This window comes from Neomonachus schauinslandi, chromosome 16 (genome assembly GCF_002201575.2).
Source record: "Neomonachus schauinslandi chromosome 16, ASM220157v2, whole genome shotgun sequence".
Taxonomy (NCBI): domain Eukaryota; kingdom Metazoa; phylum Chordata; class Mammalia; order Carnivora; family Phocidae; genus Neomonachus; species Neomonachus schauinslandi.
Genome location: NC_058418.1, coordinates 46,701,667 through 46,720,346, shown reverse-complemented (window position 1 = coordinate 46,720,346; position 18,680 = coordinate 46,701,667). Strand labels below are relative to the sequence as shown.

Genomic DNA, 18,680 nt, shown 5'->3' with positions numbered 1-18,680 from the left:
AAAAAAAAAAAAAAAAAAAAAAACTGGTTCCACTGGGCGCCTGGGTGGCTCAGTTGGTTAAGCGACTGCCTTCGGCTCGGGTCATGATCCTGGAGTCCTGGGATCGAGTCCCACATCAGGCTCCCTGCTCAGCGGGGAGTCTGCTTCTCCCTCTGACCTTCCTCCCTCTCATGCTCTCTGTCTCTCATTCTCTCTCTCGCAAATAAATAAAAAAAAACTGGTCCCACCACCACCAATTTTTTCCTTCTCAGAGACAACTAATAGATCTTTTGAAGCTAATTTACATCATTGACCTCCTTGTTCTCTAAATAGCATGTTTGTTTTGCTAGTTTTTGAATTTTCAGTTTTAGGTATTTACTGATTTTGATTTTTTTTTTCTGATTTTGATTCTTTCCTCCATCCTTTTTCCACCACAGATGCACACCTTCCCACTCCGTACCTTTTCATTATATTATAATTTTAGTTAGATCAGTATTTCATGTTTACATTATTAGTAGCTTATGAATACTTTTACTTTCCTATAAAACTTTGTTTTTCCTTGGAATTTATAATTGCCTTGCATTTTTGCTTCATGTTTTTGGTACTTATCCCAACTCAACCCCAAGCTCTTTGCTAATTGTTTAGTTTATCTCAGGATGTTCAGACACATTAAGTATTAATTTGGAGCGCCTGGGTGGCTCAGTCAGTTAAACGTCTGACTCTTGATTTCAGCTTAGGTCATGATCTTGGGGTGGTGAGATCGATCCCCGCATGGGGATCCACGCTCAGCATGTAGTCTGCTTAAGATTCTCTTTCTCTCCCCCTCAGTCTCTCCCCCCCCCCGCTTGCTTTCTCTCTAAAATAAATAATAAAATCTTCAGTTAAAAAAAAAGTATTCTGTTAATTCTATTTCCCCTAGGTCTTTTAGCCTGCTTCATATTGGACTAGTTCTCCCTATGCTTAGAGCAGAACTCATTTTGGTGACTGGAGGGGAACAAGCAGATTTCCCTTCACCTTCATTCTGGGGATTCACTCTTCTCTTGTGTTGGATCCCCTCCTTTCTATATCCCCTCTCTCCATCTTTATTGATTTGGTGAAACCACCCATCAGTTTTCTAGAGGTGTCTCACAAGTTTTTTTTGTTTGTTTTTTATGATACTGTTGCATTTCTGGAAATACCTTATTTTGCCCTATCATTTGGATAGCTGGGTACAGAGCTGTAGGTTGGAAATTAATTTCCTACCAAATTTTAAAGGCACTGTTTCATTGTCTTTTAGACTTCTTTATTGGTTATTGAGATGTCTGAGACCATTCTGATTCCTGATGTGACCTGTTTTTCTCTTTGTAATCCTGAAGAATCTTCTATTTGTTTCCAGTATACAGAGAATTCATGATAATGAATCTTGGTATGGGTCTTTTTTCATCCATTTTGCTGGCCCTGGGTGCGCTGTATCATCCTTTATTTATTTATTTATTTTTAAGTAATCTCTATACCCGATGTGGGGCTCGAACACACAACCCCAAAGTCAAGAGTTCATGCTTTTCTAACTGAACCAGCCAGGCGCCCCTGGGTGGGTCCTTTCAATCTGGAAAATTCTTGTCCTTAAGTTATGAGAAATTTTCTTGAAATATTTTGTTGTTCATTTCTCCACCTTTGTTTTTTCTTTGCCCTCTTTCAAGAATTCTTACTAGTTGACTGTTGGATCTCTTGGACTGGCCCAATTTTTAAGTCAAGTTTATTGAGGTCTAAGTTACATATAGTAAAACTCACCCTTGTTCAGTGAATTTTGACAAAGGCATTCAGTTGTGTAACCACCACCACAATCAAGATACGGAACATTTCCACCACCTCCAAAAGTTCCCTCAAACTTTCGCAGTCACTCCCTTCTCCCCACCCTTCTCCGGCAGCTGCTGATTTGTTTTCTGTCTCTTTAGATTTGCCTATTCTGGATATTTTATTTTATTTTATTTTAAAGATTTTATTTATTTATTTGACAGAGAGAGACACAGCGAGAGAGGGAACACAAGTAGGGGGAGTGGGAGAGGGAGAAGCAGGCTTCCCGCGGAGCAGGGAGCCCGATGCGGGGCTCGATCCCAGGACCCTGGGATCATGACCTGAGCCGAAGGCAGCCTCTTAACCGACTGAGCCACCCAGGCGCCCCGTTATTCTGGATATTTTATATAAGTTGAATCATACAATATGTGGTCTGTTGTGTCTGGCTGCTTTCACTTAGCATAATATTTTCAAAGTTTGTCCATGTTGCAGTAGGTGTCATTACTTTTTATTGCCAAATAATAGTCCACTGTCTAGATATATCATATTTATCCATTCATCAGTGTCCATTGATGAGCATTTGGATTGTTTCTACTTTTTGGTTATTATGAATAATGTTACTGTGATTATTCATGTACAAGTTTTTGTGTGGACATTTCAAATCTCTTGGGCATACACTTAGAAGTGGCATTTCTGGATTATATACTAACTCTATGTTTAACTTTTGAGGAACTGTCAGACTCTTCCACAGTGGCTGCACCGTTGTATCATCCTTAAAATGATTATTTTCTATGAGATTAGTATTAACTATGACAGGCACCATTCTGTAGAGGTTAAAACCTTAGCCTTTATAGCCAGACAGTCTAGAATTTGTATTCTAGGTCCATCGTTTACTAGTTATATGACTTTGGGCAAATCGCTTAATCTTTCTGTGCCTCAGTTTCCAAATGGAGATAATCGTAATACCTACCTCATTGAGTTATGGACATGCCTGTTATAAGTGCTACGTAAGTAATAGCAATTGTTGTTTTTTTGTTTTTAAAGATTTTATTCATTTGAGACAGAGAGAGAGAGAGAGAGCATGAGCAGGGGAGAGGCAGAGGGAGAGGGAGAAGCAGGCTCCACACCGAGCCAGGAGCCAGATGTGGGGCTCGATCCAGAGCCCTGAGATCATGACCTGAGCCGAAGGCAGATGCTTAACCATCTGAGCCGCCCAGGCGCCCGCAATTGTTGTTATTATGCATAAATCACAGTTCCTTTGCAGGAATCTTTTTTTTTTTTTTAATGTTTTAAAAAATATTTTATTTGAGAGAGAGGGGGAGAGAGGGAGAAGCAGGGAACCCAACGTGGGGCTTGATCCCAGGACTCTGGGATCATGACCTGAGCTGAAGGCAGACGCTTAACCGAGCCACCCAGGTGTCCCTGCAGGAATCTTTTAAATTACTTGTCCATATTCTATGGATTAGATAGTTGAACCTGGGTAAGATTTGTGAATCTACTTAACCATGCACAAGTAAATTAGATCACAATATTCCAAAACTGAGCAAATGAGTAAAGACGCCTCTGTTACCCTCTGCCTTACAGAACTCTCACTGAGGACACTGCACGACATAGGTGACAGTGATGTGTATAGTGCAAGGTTACTGTATTTTAAATATTCAGCTTCATTCCTTATTTATTTTAGATAAGAAAATACTAGATTCTATTTATATTTATTTCCTCCTCCCCCCCGTGGCTCCTCTCTTTGTTCCCCTCTGTTCCTTTGGGAGATTTCTTTTTAGAGGAGGGCAAACAGATAAGAAAACTGATGAATATGACCCTACTCTATGTCCTCTACTTCACCATTTTGCCAAAGATAATCCCTATTCTGTATAGTTCACTTACCTTTAAATCTTTATGTCTCAAGAATCCTTTCTTACGTAGCTTTTGAATAAAATGCAGTAACTGTAGAGTTTTCAATTATTTTAACATATCTTAAAAACTAAAATATTAAAGGCATTGAAAATATGGCTATTAAAAAGTGGATTTTTTGCTTTGTTGCCTTTTGGTTAATTTCAGAATGGTTTCTGATGAAGTTACAAGAGAAGTTGGTTTCTCCTCTTTGGTCCAAGTAAATAGAGCAAAGGAAGGCATCTAAACTGTACTTTCAATATAAGTTTCAGTGTTCAGTTCACGGACATTGCACTGGGTAATACAGACTTCACTGTCTCTGCTTTACAGGCTTGGAGGTCCTCAGAGCCAAGTGAGGGGCGAGTTTGTTTTTAGATTCCGCTGGAACCTCTCCAGAATCCTGATACGTTGTAATCAAAACATCTATTGGTTTCACTTACATTGTTACTACCACCTTTACTACATATTGCATTTTAGTTACTTTAACTGTTACTTTACTCTGTTAACTTCAGTTTGAACAGTATATCAACAAAAGAATGGTTTGTCCTTTTTATCACTGGGTATTAAAATGTTTTACAGTAATAGATGTTTGTAACTCATTTATACTTCATTAACTCATTTATACCTCAGCCCTATCATTTGTTTTAGCTAGCAATTATCACCCTAGGAGTACTATTAACCTAACTGTTGTAAATATTGCCAGTAAGTCAGGCAGTCTGTCTGTATGTTTGTCTCTCTCTCTCTCCCTCTTAATAGACCTGGATACTACACGTTTTTAAACAGGGTTTGTTGGTAGGATGTGGAGAAGTGTTTTAGAGAAGACTAAAATATACTGAACACCTGCTGTGTATCATGCACTGCGCTGGTCACTTCATATTCATTGTCTGTTAGTGTGTTTGCTATCATGTGGAATTAATGAAGGATTTTTACTGCTTTATGATGATTTCCTTTTTTGCCATTTCCTTTCTTGCCAGTCTCTCCAGTGTGTTCCCCCCTACTCCTTCCCCTAACACCAAAGCAGAGACACCAGAAACTCCCTTTTCAGTTTCCAACAATAGAAGTGTGGTTCCTCCATCCCAACTAACCATCCATTAAAAGAGACGTTTGTTTCATACCGCTCTTGCCTTTCCCCTTTCCTGGACTTAGAGGAAAGGCAGAATGAACCTCAAAACATAAAGAACCACTGTAGGTGGTGCTTTAAGAAATAGCCATTTTCATTCTTACCCTTCACTAGATGATGTCCTAAGCCCCACTTAATATTTTATGATTAGAGCACCTGCTTTGTGCTAGATCCAAAGATCAATTAAACAAAAATACTCCTGTCTTTAAGTATTTTCTACACACCCCCCCCCAGCTTTTATGAGGTGAAACTGACAAATAAAAGGGTATTTTCATTCTGCTAGAGGAGATAAGTCCTGCCAGGATATGCCTAATTTACGGTGTTTGATCAAAGTCCTAATAATTCTTTCTCTGAAATGTCTCTCTGCTCTGACCCTTCCTTTGTATTCCTACTTCAGATTGTTAGGTATTTTGATTACACAGTGTGCCACAATGCCCCAGACTGTTCAGTTTCAAATATTAGACTTCCACCACAAGGCAAAGAACAAGGCAACCTGAATATGAGGGTGCATATCAGCATATTGCGGTCCTGAAGCTCAAACCTATCAACGTAACTGATTCCTGTTCACAGATGCTTTTTGTTGCAGCCCTCCCACCTTGATGTTCTTGTCTGAAGTGTGACTGCATTTTCCAATATCTTTTAAAATTTCCTATTGTTTGGAATATGAGAGAATGACAAATGGTATTCTACTGAGAGAGTCTTTGTAATCAGGGCATTAAGCAAACTCATAAATTATAATTTTCTCTAGGAACTGTAATTAGGGAGTGTGGATTTTGAGTCATTTATGTAACCAGTTCTTTTTCTACTTCTATGTTTATGGGAAATTTTGTTTATTCTCACTCATTTAGTCGACAAAAGGAGCCCAGCAGAACAACTTAATGAATAGATCTTGAGAGTAGCTCATTTCTCCCCAGCTTCACTGGGGAGGCTCTGTTGATTCAAAATCTTTTAAGTGATTTTCCTGACACTTTCCCCCCTCCCCCCATATTCTCCATTTAGTTGAGCAACTTGCATCTTAAGGAAGAGAAAAGCAAACCAGATGCCAATGGTGAGTAAAAGCTAGTTTGAAAACAAATGTGATTTCCTTTAGTATTTCTGCTTTGACATAATAACTATCTGGAAAAAAAAATTATATATGTACCAAGCAGGGGGCTAGCAGAAACTGGCAATCATTTGATTTGGGAACTAAACTGGATTGTTTTGCTTTGTGTTGTGCTTAAAATAAGCATGAGGATGCCTAATTGACTTATATATTGACCATGAGAACATACAACAAAGTATGAGCAACCTGAGAGTTAACCTATTGGCATTCTGAAATGTCTACCCAAAATCCAAGATTTCCATTAAATTTTGTTGATGTACATAATATTATGGGGGGTGGATAGTAACATTTACCTCATTCCAAATTCATTTACAATCTTTTTCTGTAATTTTTTCATACCTACAATGTTGTTTGAATATACATTTCTATTAAACAACAGTTTATATACATAGAATCTTAATGGCATTACAGTGTTCATATACTGATGAAATATGGTTTGCATAGATACTCCTCCGTTGAGCATCAAGGTGGTTTGTGATCATTGCCTGCTGTGATCATCTTCTGTAACATTCAGAAATACCGATGCTATGAGGGAAAGTCCCATTAGTGTTTGATGTACCATGAGAGGACTCGGAATAGGGAAGAACTGAAATATAAGCAACACTGTTTCATACCTTTGTTTATTTAAGAACAATAAAATGCTTTTATCTGTGGCTTGGTTTCCTCATTTATTTTTCTGCTCCCCAGGCCTTTACATTTCTAGTGTCTCATAGAATTTGAATTGTCTCAGCTGTTGGGTATGGGATGTAATATTGAATGACGGCCACTTTGTGTCTGATAAAGGTGCTGTTGTCAAGACCAATGCTAATGCAGAGAAGGCAGATGAAGAAGAGAAAGGTAACACAGCCTAGAGCTATACCCATGAGGTTCTACAGTCTTAAGAGAATAGATTGTTACAAGGCTTCATTTTTATACCCAACTTGGCTTGACTTTAATGGGAGTCATAGTGCTAATAAACACTCAACATAGTTGTTGCTGAAGGAATTCTTAATGTTTACATTTTAGAGAAATTTTACTTTGAGCAACTGATGGACTTCAACAGCCGCAGGAAATATGCCCTGAATGATGATCTTTTACAGGGCATTATAAAAGAAATTTTAAGTTGCATCCCCATTGTCTACTAAAGTTAATGCTATTTGGACACATTAAAGGTGGATAACAACATACAGCTTATATGATATCAAGATACAAACTTTTTAATTTCTGGGTTTTTTTTCATTGGGCCAAGCTAATAATTTTCAATTTTCTACTGAGCACAAACTGGGGAGTAAGTACTTGGGTTGACATAGGAAGAGTAGATAACCTCCAGAAAGGAGGGTTTGGAATAGAGTCCTGGAGAGGAATATGAGGCCCAACTGCATGATATCAGTATCAAAATCTTAATCTTTAATAAAGCAATTTTAATTCTATTTATAAGTCAAAATTATGATATGTCTTGAATTAGAAGTCCTAGCATGAATACATGTTAGTGCTTAAAATGCCAATGACAAGTGAATTCAGATGAGCTCATGGTGGATTTCATGGCCTTTTAAAATTCTTTGCTCTCAAAAAAAATTACAAAAATGAAATTCTTTGCTGTCTTTTTCCTGACAGAGGACAGAGCTGCCCAGTCCTTACTCAACAAGCTGATCAGAAGCAACCTTGTGGATAACACAAACCAGGTGGAAGTCCTGCAGCGGGACCCAAATTCCCCACTCTACTCAGTGAAGTCCTTTGAGGAGCTTCGGCTGTGAGTGTTTACTTTCTGACTCTCCCCTTTGTGTTAGAGACCCTAGGCCTATTATGTTTGTGTGTATGTGTGTGTATATTTTATCACAGAACATTTTTAGCTAATACAACTTTATTTTTTTAATTTTTTTTTTTAAATGCAAAAAGGTGATTTTATTAAAGCAGGAGCACAGGACCCATGGGCAGAAAGAGCTGCTGCTAGCTAATACAAGTTTGATCAAAGAATTTAGCTGCTTTGGGCTGTTAAGTAAAACTTCCAGGTAATGTGAATTGTGCCAAGTGCACAATTCAAGTATTATTCGTTGTAAGTAAACTGTGTGTAACAACAGTAAGAAAGAGAGGAAAAAGTCCCTCAGACATTTGGCTTTGTTCCTCAACCAAAGAGACAGTGATTTTCATCTCTGTTTTCCCAGGAAACCACAGCTTCTCCAGGGAGTCTATGCCATGGGCTTCAACCGTCCATCCAAGATACAAGAGAATGCATTGCCTTTGATGCTTGCTGAGCCGTATGTATCCTGATACAGCTCTATCCCATTTTTAGTTTTCCATTTTTAAAAATTTATTTATTTTAAAGAAACTATACTGGTAATACATGCTTATTTTAGCAAAGTTAGAAAATAAAAAATAAGAAAAATTGTAATCTTCCCCCACCCACTATACTAATATTTAGAGACTTCTAGACTTTTTTTTACATAAACTCACATATTTATACCTTTTTTAAAAAATGGAACCATATGAAATCTTAAATGCTTTTTAAAAACTTAGATGGTTATCTTTCTATGTTGGTAAATAAACATTCATCATTCATATACACCATGCTTTCATTAGATGGATATATAAAATGTATTATGTCAAATACAGTAAGCAAAAACCAAGTAGGATTCTGGGAAACCAGAATAGGGTAATTACTAAGGTGGTTTTGTAGTGCAGTGCTTTTCATACTTTCATAGGCACATGAATCTCCTAGGAATTTATTAAAATGCAGATTCTCATTTCAGTCCATCTGAGGTTCACTATTTCTAAGAAGCTTCTAAAGTGATGTTGATGTTGCTAGTTTCAGACCACATTTTGAGCAAGAACATTCAAGAGCATGCGGAACTTGTTATAAAAACTGATTCCTACATTATATATGATTATGTAAAGTTGTACTGCATATAATCCTAAATCCTGAAACTCCTCTCATATAGTCTAAAAATAGACATTTTAGGTCTGTATTTTCTTTTTCTTTGTTCTGTGTCTTAATAGTGACTTTTTTCATGATGAATAATGTCTCTTTTTAGCTTGACACTTTGAGCATCTATGAAAAGCATTAAGATCTATAAATACGAATGACCAATGTGAAACAAATAAATATTCCATTTATGCACCTCTAAGTATGTTCAATTTTTAAATCATCAATGTTAGAAGAGACCTGAGAGAATTATCTAGTACCTTTCTTCATTAACAAATATGTATTGAATGCAGGTATGTAACATACTATCCTAGGCATTTGGTTACATTAGTAAACAAAGCAGACCAAAATTCCTGCCTATAAGGAGCTTAGTCTGGAGTATAGATTATTTTTATTAAATTTATTAAATGTATTTTTATTAAAAATAAATATATATAATATATAGTGTGTTAGAAAGTTGTAAATGTAATTAATGCCACTGAATTGTACACTTAAAAGCTGTTTTTAAAGAAGGTGATAAATACTGGGGCGCCTGGGTGGCTCAGTGGGTTAAGCATCTGCCTTTGGCTCGGGTCATGATCCCAGGGTCCTGGGATCAAGCCCCGCATCAGGTTCCCTGCTCAGTGGGGAGCCTGTTTCTCCCTCTCTCTCTGCCTCCCTGCCACTCCCCCTGCTTGTGCTCTCTCTCTCTGTGGGTCAAATGAGTAAATCTTAAAAAAAGTGATAAATACTAATGAGAAAAAGAGCATAATAAGGGAGATCAGGAATACCAAGGGAAATGACTGCAATTTTCCCCCAACATTATATTATGAAAATTGTCAAAAAACAAAATTGAGAGGATTTTTTTTTTGAGAGTAGAGAGAGAGCACTAAAGTGGGGTGGGGAGGGGCAGAGGGAGAGGAAGAGAATCTTAGCAGGCTCCATGCCCAGCACAGAGCCCCACACAGGGCTAGATCTCATGACCTGAGCCGAAATCAAGAGTTGGATGCTTAACTGAGCCATCCAGGTGCCCTAAAGTTGAAAGGATTTTATAGTGAACACCCGTATGTCCATCACCTAGACGCTGTCACTAACATTTTACTGTACTTTATCACATATCTATCCACCAATACCTCATTTTTTAAGGCATTTCAAAGTAGTTGCAATTTTAATCAAGTGCTTAGGGTAGGATCTCATCAAGTAGGTGATGTGTGAGCAAAACCTTGAAGGAGAGAGAGTTGACATGTCATTTGGGGACAGCTGTCCCAGCAGAATACAGAAACCCTGGGATGAGGAATGGCTGGCATGCTTTTGGGGCAGCACCAAGGCCTTTGTGGTGGGGTGGGTAAGGGAGCAGGTGGTAGGAGCTGAGAACAGAGAACTACTAGGGAGCCAGATCAGGTGGGACCCTGTAACGCAGGATTTTTACTTTTACTCTGAATGAAATGGGGAGTGACTGGAAGGCTTTTGAGCAGAGCAGTGACATGTGCTGACTCACATTTTAAAAGAATCACTGGCTGCCGTGTCGAGAATAAAAGATATGGAGTGCTTTAAATCCCACCAGTCTTCTCTCTGTGGTGCTTTGTGTTTGTGGGGCAAGCATGTGTAACTACTGCAGAAATCAAAGCCTCCTTCCGTAAACTAATTTATTCTTCATTGTTATTAACTAAAAGGATACTTGAGATTTAAGCCCTTAAACAGTTTGTTTTCTTGTGCAGCCCACAGAATTTAATTGCCCAGTCTCAGTCTGGCACTGGTAAAACAGCTGCCTTTGTGTTGGCCATGCTCAGCCAAGTAGAACCTGCAAACAGATACCCCCAGGTAAGGGCTTGGTAAATTTGGATTTTCTGCTAATGTGTAGCTAGAAATTACATTTGATGGACTGAAAGCCAAGATGCATATTACTTTTTACATAAACCAGAACACCTTGTATAGCACAAACAATATGGTTGATCTTCCAGTAGCAACATGCATCCTATTCCCTTTCCATGGTTTGCCAGTTCTGAGATACTGCTGACAGGCTTGGCACCTTTACTTTCAGAAAAACTCTTCTAGGGCGCCTGGGTGGCTCAGTCGTTAAGCATCTGCCTTCAGCTTGGGTCATGATCCCAGGGTCCTGGGATCGAGCCCTGCGTCGGGCTCCCTGCTCAGCGGAGAGCCTGCTTCTCCCTCTCCCACTCCCCCTGCTTGTGTTCCCTCTCTCTCTCTGTCAAATAAATAAATAAAATCTTAAAAAAAAAGAAAGAAAGAAAAAACCTCTTCCATCTACAACTATCATCCTTTGGAAAGTTCTGAGAACTTTCTAAGTGAAAAGGAAGCTAATCTCCACCTGGAATTTCAGATCCTTGCTCTCATGTGGGTTTTTATATTCCTTTGGCCAATAGCTATTTTCAAGTGTATTTACCCAGCTAGAGTTCTAACCCTTACGAATTCTAACTTATGACTTTGCAGCTTAAAGAATCAAATGGCGTGCACTTTAATTTACATGCTCTTCTTCAGCCTTAGCTGGAGGAGTAAGTCCTGATGGTGATTCCCCACTGCCCTTGACATCTCACTCTGCACTCTCTCCCTGCCAGTGTCTGTGCCTCTCCCCAACTTATGAGCTCGCCCTTCAAACGGGAAAAGTGATTGAGCAGATGGGCAAATTTTACCCTGAACTGAAGCTAGCTTATGCTGTCCGAGGCAATAAATGTGAGTATGAATATATGATCCTAATTCATTAACCTAACAAATTCTATTTTAAAAATTTCAAAACATATACAGTAGTTGAAATAAAAATGAACATTTCACCTAGATTTGAAAATTTAACATTTTGCCAAATTTGCTTTATATGTGTGTGTGTTTTTGGGGAACCATTTGAAAGTAAATTGCAGACACTGTGGATCTTTACTCCTAAATACTTTAGCATGGGGGCACCTGGCTGGCTCAGTCAGGAGAGCATGTGACTCTTGATTTCAGAGTTGTGAGTTTAAGCCCCACACTGGGTGTAGAGATTACTTGGAAATAAAATCTTGGGGCACCTGGATGGCTACCAGTCAGTTAAGCAGCTGACTCTTGATTTCAGCTCAGGTCTTGATTTCAGGGTCGTGAGTTCAAGCCCCACATGGTGCTCCACAATGGGAGTGGAGCCTACTTAAAATTCTTTTTTTTTTTTTTTTTTTTAAGATTCCATTCATTCATTCATTTGTCAGAAAGAGAGCACAAGCAGGGGGAGCGGCAGGCAGAGGGAGAAACAGGCTCCCTGCTGAGCAAGGAGCCCAATGTGGGACTCAGTTCCAGGACCCGGGGATCATGACCTGAGCTGAGGGCAGATGCTTAACCCACTGAGCCACCAAGGTGTCCCTTAAAGAAATCTTTAAAAAAAATTTTTTTTTAAATAAATACTTTAGCGTGCATCTCATAATAGGACGTTCTTCAGCATACCCACAACCCTTATCACAATTAGCAGATTCTCTAATAACTAGTATCTGGTCCATTTTTATTTTTCCCCGATAGTCCTAAAAGTCCCATAGTCTTTATGGCGATTTTGTTTTTGAACCAAGATCAAATTGGTGTGGATGCACTGCACTTGGTGTTGTGTATCTTACATTTCTTTAAATCTAGAATAGTCCCTCCACCTCCGCCTCCCCCCAGTACATCTGACTTTTTGAACAGGCCAGACCAGTTGCTCATAAAATGCTGCACATTCTGGATTTGTTTAATTGCCTAATTTCTTTTTAATGATATTAGAAGAACAAAAATGTTCTAGAATATTCATGACAATTAACTCTGGCATTTAATTTTTTTTTTTTTAAGATTTTATTTATTTGAGAGAATGAGAGAGAGAGCACATGAGAGGGGGAGGGTCAGAGGGAGAAGCAGACTCCCTGCCGAGCAGGGAGCCCGATGCGGGACTCGATCCCGGGACTCCAGGATCATGACCCGAGCTGAAGGCAGTCGCTCAACCGACTGAGCCACCCAGGCGCCCTGGCATTTAATTTTTTTAATTGAGTTATAATTAACAGTGTTTTATTAGTTTCAGCTATATAATGATACAGCAATTCTGTATTTTTCTCAGTTCTCATCAAAATAAGTGTAATAAATGTAAAGGATCCCCTGTATCTATTTCACCCAACTGCCACCTACCTCCCCTCTGGCAAACAAGTTTATTCTCTGTATTTAAGAGTCTTGTTTTTTGTTTGGAGCTTATTTTTATTATTTTTTCTTTATTCATCTTTCCTACTTTTGTTTTGCAACAAATTAACAATATTTAAGTAATTTAAAAAGTGTTGAAAGTTTGGCCATGAATCTTTAACACGTGTAACTATGACTCAGAAATCCACTCAGCGTACAGTATCCTAATACCAACCTGAAGTTGCTTCTAAAAAGTAGTACGATTATAAAACTTAGTGGAAGATGATCATAATACATTTAAAATTTTGCAGTTTGGGTCGAAGTTAGAATGCCAGAGTCTGAGTAACTGTTGTGGGAGGCAGTAATTGGTTTGTTTAACAGAAGTAAGAGGCAGCATTTACTGGCTTTGAATTGACTCAACATTCACATTTGGGCAAAATTTTGGCAGTGGTTAGAAGGAGTTTGTGTATGTCAGCTCAAGGTTGTAATTAAAGGACTTAAATTCAATCTATAAATGCCATCTAATTCAAAATGAAGAGCCACATCTCAGTTTCAAACCGCACACGGTCAAGAATGTGCCATGGTCCACCAGGTCTTGTCTGGGGAAGCACTTTACCTAAGAGAAGCAGTTTGTTTGAGAAAACAAAGCCATTCATGATGAATCCTATTTTCTGACCTGGGCAAGGGGTGTGTAAAGGCAACCGGCTTGTTTGATGTAGATGCCAGGATAGTTGAGGGGCAGAGTGCACTGGAGAGAGCTTGTGAGGAAGTGCAACCTCGGGCTGGGGGAATGATGCTGACAGAGAAGAAAGAAAGATAACAGATCCTCCTTGAAAGAGAACTGGATGACTACAGAGAATGGACAAGAACACTACTGAAGAGGCTTTCATCTTGTCACTGTTTCTATCCTTACGATGTCTTTTCAGCATTATTAAATACTATAATGATATTATAACCTTTCCTTAAGATATTAATGCAAACATCAAAACAGTTGCATTAAAATACATCATAGCTTTAGATTTTCTCAGAGAGGAAAGCTGGCTTTACCATGGAAATACCCACAGAAAACATCTTGTCTCCACAGTGGAAAGAGGTCAGAAGATCAGTGAGCACATTGTCATTGGCACCCCTGGGACTGTTCTGGACTGGTGCGCCAAGCTCAAGTTCATTGACCCCAAGAAGATCAAGGTGTTTGTTCTGGATGAGGCTGACGTGATGATAGCTACTCAGGGGCACCAAGATCAGAGCATCCGCATCCAGAGGTAGGAACTCTTGAGCCAAGAGGAACTTCTCAGCCTCGTGATCTGCAGCATCTTCTCCTTTTACTTCAAACACTTCTTCTTGCTCCCGTCAGGTTCTTTACTTTAGTACTTCCAGAAGCATTTGTTCGATGGGCCATTTCCTCATCAGCACTGACCGTGGGTTGAGGAAGGAGACTTAGGGAATCTAACACCAGCCCCATTCCTGCCCCATGGCTGCTCTCACCTCCTCCCTGCTGTTCTCCTCCCCCTTTTGCCACTTTCCTCGGCATGTAGACCATGCAAGCCGGGGCGGCTTTCTTCTGTTCCTTGCAGGGAAAGACTCGGGATCATGCCACATACCTGGGTCTTCCCTTGCAGGATGCTGCCCCGGAACTGCCAGATGCTGCTTTTCTCTGCCACCTTCGAAGACTCCGTATGGAAGTTTGCCCAGAAAGTGGTCCCAGACCCAAACATTATCAAACTGAAGCGCGAGGAGGAGACATTGGACACCATCAAGCAGTATTACGTCCTGTGCAATAACAGAGATGAGAAGTTCCAGGCCTTGTGTAACCTCTACGGGGCCATCACCATTGCTCAGGCCATGATCTTCTGCCATGTGAGTAGCAGTGGAGGCGGCAGGCCTGCCGGGGGAGGAGCTGCACTGGAGGGGGTGCCTGCCCCTCCTCTCAGCCCGCTCCTCGTCAGTGCTGAGGAGGACCAGGTGCCCTGTGTGGCCAGAAAGGAATGGTTTGTGAAGATGCAACATAGTTTCATCTTAGTATCCTGAGGTATAAGTGGCTTCAAAATTGAGTCCCTAGGGGTGCCTGGCTGGCTTAGTAGAGCATGCACGTTGTGATCTTGGGGTCATAAGTTTAAGCCCCACATTTGATCTAGAGCTTAAAAAAAAAAAAAAAATAGGGGCGCCTGGGTGGCTCAGATGGTTAAGCACCTGCCTTCGGCTCAGGTCATGATCCCAGGGTCCTGGGATCGAGCCCCACATCGGGCTCCCTGCTCAGCGGGAGGCCTACTTCTCCCTCTCCCACTCACCCTGCTTGTGTTCCTGCTCTCGCTGTGTCTCTGTCAAATAAATAAATAAAATCTTAAAAAAAAAAAGAATATAGACTATTTGAGAATGGAGACCTTTGGCTCACACCTCACTCTTCCTAGCTGAACACTAAGATGATTTTAAGTAATTCATCCAAAAAAAAAAAATGACATGGCTAAAATTATTTGTGAAATTGGTAAGCCTTTCCTGCTGACTCAACTCAGCAGGTCTTCATGTACTTTAACAGCAATAAACCACTTTTTTGCAGGTATCTTTTTTTAAACATTAAAAACATTCATTTAAAACAATTCTGTTCACTCCAGACCCGCAAAACAGCGAGCTGGCTGGCAGCAGAGCTCTCAAAAGAAGGCCACCAGGTGGCCCTGCTGAGTGGCGAAATGATGGTGGAGCAGAGGGCTGCGGTGATCGAGCGCTTCCGAGAGGGCAAAGAGAAGGTGCTGGTGACCACCAACGTGTGTGCCCGCGGTGAGCAGGGAATGCGTCTGTCCGCCAGGCCCCGGGTCGCCAGGGAAGTCATCCTGTAGAGGGCACTCCGCTGGTTTGAGGGAGTCCACGTGGGGTTGGTGCTGGAGAGACTGGATTCCCCCGGCAGATAAGAACTGTCACAGAAGCCAGGGGCCCCGATGCTGGAAGGACACGGACCAGCATCTCACTGGTTCAGGACAGTGCCTGCTCTCTCTGGGGCCCCCACTGAGGTTCTGGCTGCATCTCCAGGTACTGGTGTCTAGCAGAGGCTCGCTCACTGGCAGTGTAATTTTGTTAGCACCTGCCCAAGTTCTGTTTTTCCCTCTGGGTTCTGCTGCGTGCCCCCGTCCCCAAATCCCAGAGCCGGCCCCAGACTCTTCCTTCCACCTGAAGCTGGTGCATTTCAGCCTCGCTTGGTTGGCGGTGGTTTTCGTCTCCCGTCCTGACTCCTCTCCACCTGTCTTTCGTGCAGGTATTGATGTCGAACAGGTTTCTGTTGTCATCAACTTTGACCTCCCCGTGGACAAGGATGGGAACCCGGACAACGAGACCTACCTGCACCGAATCGGGCGCACGGGCCGCTTTGGCAAGAGGGGCCTGGCAGTGAACATGGTTGACAGCAAGCACAGCATGAACATCCTCAACAGAATCCAGGAGCATTTTAGTGAGTGGCTGGGAGTGGCCCCCGCCAGGGCCCTTCCTTACAGGGGGAGTCCAAAGGAGGGGGAAGGGTGGGTTCTCCCGTGGCCCCGAGAGAAGCCTGTGTCCCTGTAACAGTCCCCTCCTTTCCTACAGTATGGAAGTCTCAAAGAGCACACCTGGCGAGTTTTCAGGGCCAGGGACTCGAATGACAGTGCCCCCCTGGCCAGGCCGAAGGGCCTAGGGCTGTCCCTCGCTCAGGCACCAGGAGTCTTTGGGGTCAAGGGAAAGATGGCTGTGGCCAGAGGCATGGCCCTGTTCCTAGGCCGGGCAGAACCCTGTGTGTTTCCTCTCTCCCTGACGTGCTGTCCCTTCCCTAGGTGTCTGTCTCCCTGGGAGCCCCGCGTTGATTTCTCTCTGAATTCTCATTTTTCTCCCCAGATAAGAAAATAGAAAGATTGGACACGGATGATTTGGACGAGATCGAGAAGATAGCCAACTGAGACGCTCCACCAGTCGCCAGTGCCCACCCCCGGCACTCCGCCTGCACGGGAGACCGGTGCTTTCACGGCACAGGCCTCGACAGTCACCACAAAGACAAAGGCAGAGGAGAGAGAAACTACCTACCTCATTTTAAATTACGTTTGGACTAGACATAAATTGTGCAACTGATGGGGGAAGGTAGAAAAAAATTGTTTACACAACTTCTAAGGATTAGGCGTGAATACACAGAAATTTACCTTTTGGAAATTCCGTCTTTTTTTTGGCCAGCTTCTTCCCCATCCTGATGTTGTCGCTAATCACTTGCTCAAGATCCCTGTGGCAGCCCCTGCCTATTTTCTGGCGAGGAGTGTTCAGGACAGCCACCAGACAGAATAGAGGTGAAGAGGGACGCAGAGAGAGGCCCCAAGTAGGATAGGTGTATAAGCCAGCCATCATGTTTGGAGTATGGCATGAGGCCTCTGAGCTGGTGCTTTGGATTTGGGGTGGGACAGCTCATCTGAGTGTTGTCAGCTCCCTCTGTCCTGATGCCCACAGCAAGAAAGGATTTGCTAAGCATGGACCAAAATGCCACCCTGGGACTTTTGGTGTATGCAGGCTTGTGTTGCAGGACCACGACATCCTGGTTCTCATCAGCAGGTGCAATCTGTGTATGGTGCACATCTGATTACTGGTGGTCCCTTGACTGTGTTTGAGCAAGGCCTGTGGACAAATCATTGTGGAGTTTGTGGTGGCCCCCTAGCTTGCTGCACAACCTGGGCTCACAGGCACTTGCAGCATCTTTTTTATAATCCCTAATGTCACCTTGACCCCTTAGAGCCCCAGGCAAATAAAAGGTGATCTAAGGTTTGGATCTTCAGTAAAAATTGTGGCTTCAGGTCACTCATGGCCAGCCTCAAAGCAGCTCCAGAAGTGATCAACAGTAGTCACAAATACTTGCTTTGTCTCCAGATCCCAGAAGGCAAGATTTGTCAGAGCTGGGGTATGATTTCAGGTATCTGGTGTCTTGGTTGTAAAGTGATTCCAAACGACTGTGTTCACAGTTCTTGGAATACAGAGTACAATAAGGGACTAGAAGGACTATGGCCATTCACCTGTGCACTGCAGGAGTAACTGCCAAGGACTTGGCTCCCTCCTTACTGGGCATCTTTGTGCAGAACAGTCAGAGTGAATATTAGTAACGGACGATTCCTCGTACCTGGCCAAGGCCGACGGTACCCACGGAATTACAGAGCAAGGATGAGATGAAACTGAAACCCCAGCCACAAGGAGTCCTCTCCAGCTCTACTGAATGGCTACTTTGTCTAGGCCCGGCCCTGGAAGAGGGATTTTCTGTGATGAAAACTATTCCAATCCCAGACTATCCTTATAAGTGTTTCCATGTTTTAGGACCAGATCTGTTTCCCGGGAAGGAAAGGGGCCAATGCCAGCCTTCAGGTGGTTTCCTTAATCTGACATTACAGACACTGCAGAGAGACCAACAGACTGCCAGTGCTGCCACATTTCCCCAGCAGGCATTTGACTGTAGAGTCTTCTCTGCTTCTGGCCAACTCTGACCCACCTTAGGAGTCTTTTAAGAAGAGAAGAAATTTTTGTTTCCCATCTTCTGCAGTGCTGTGGACCAACCTTGAAATAACTAAAACAAAGGCAATAATTAAAAAGGAGTAGTACTGACTCCTCACAAGGCTGCAGGCTGACCTACATTCCTCACTTCTCACAACATTTATAATCTGTCTACTGCGTAGCCCTAAATCTAAGCAGGAAAATGGGAAGGAATAGGCTTCAGACTTTTCAATAGTAGGAGTAAATAGGTATCTGGCAGAAATCTAGATCAACAGTTCTGAATCTGGGGGCTTGGACTCCTCTAAGAATTCACTAGATGGGTTTCATGGAGTCTACGAAGTGTATGCCAT

At 41.8% G+C, this 18,680-nt stretch overlaps 1 protein-coding gene across 6 annotated transcripts in view; it reads left to right on the top strand.

Moving 5' to 3' along the window:
* The window catches only part of LOC110592060 (ATP-dependent RNA helicase DDX19B), a 21,951-nt gene extending 3,828 nt beyond the window's left edge, over positions 1-18,123 (top strand). For 2 of the 6 annotated variants that reach the window (XM_044911494.1, XM_021703043.2), the window contains exons 2-12: positions 5,762-5,810; positions 6,648-6,701; positions 7,458-7,593; positions 8,006-8,098; positions 10,461-10,563; positions 11,319-11,433; positions 13,940-14,117; positions 14,475-14,712; positions 15,465-15,627; positions 16,100-16,291; positions 16,708-18,123. In XM_044911494.1, the coding sequence (XP_044767429.1) occupies positions 5,762-5,810; positions 6,648-6,701; positions 7,458-7,593; positions 8,006-8,098; positions 10,461-10,563; positions 11,319-11,433; positions 13,940-14,117; positions 14,475-14,712; positions 15,465-15,627; positions 16,100-16,291; positions 16,708-16,769 (1,383 nt within the window). In that variant the 3' untranslated portion in view covers positions 16,770-18,123. Of the gene's footprint in view, positions 1-5,761; positions 5,815-6,378; positions 6,402-6,647; positions 6,702-7,457; positions 7,594-8,005; positions 8,099-10,460; positions 10,564-11,318; positions 11,434-13,939; positions 14,118-14,474; positions 14,713-15,464; positions 15,628-16,099; positions 16,292-16,707 lie in introns of all 6 variants that reach the window. The other 4 variants (XM_044911495.1, XM_044911493.1, XM_044911492.1 and 1 more) reach the window with 3 other exon arrangements.
* The last annotated feature ends 557 nt before the right edge of the window (positions 18,124-18,680 follow it).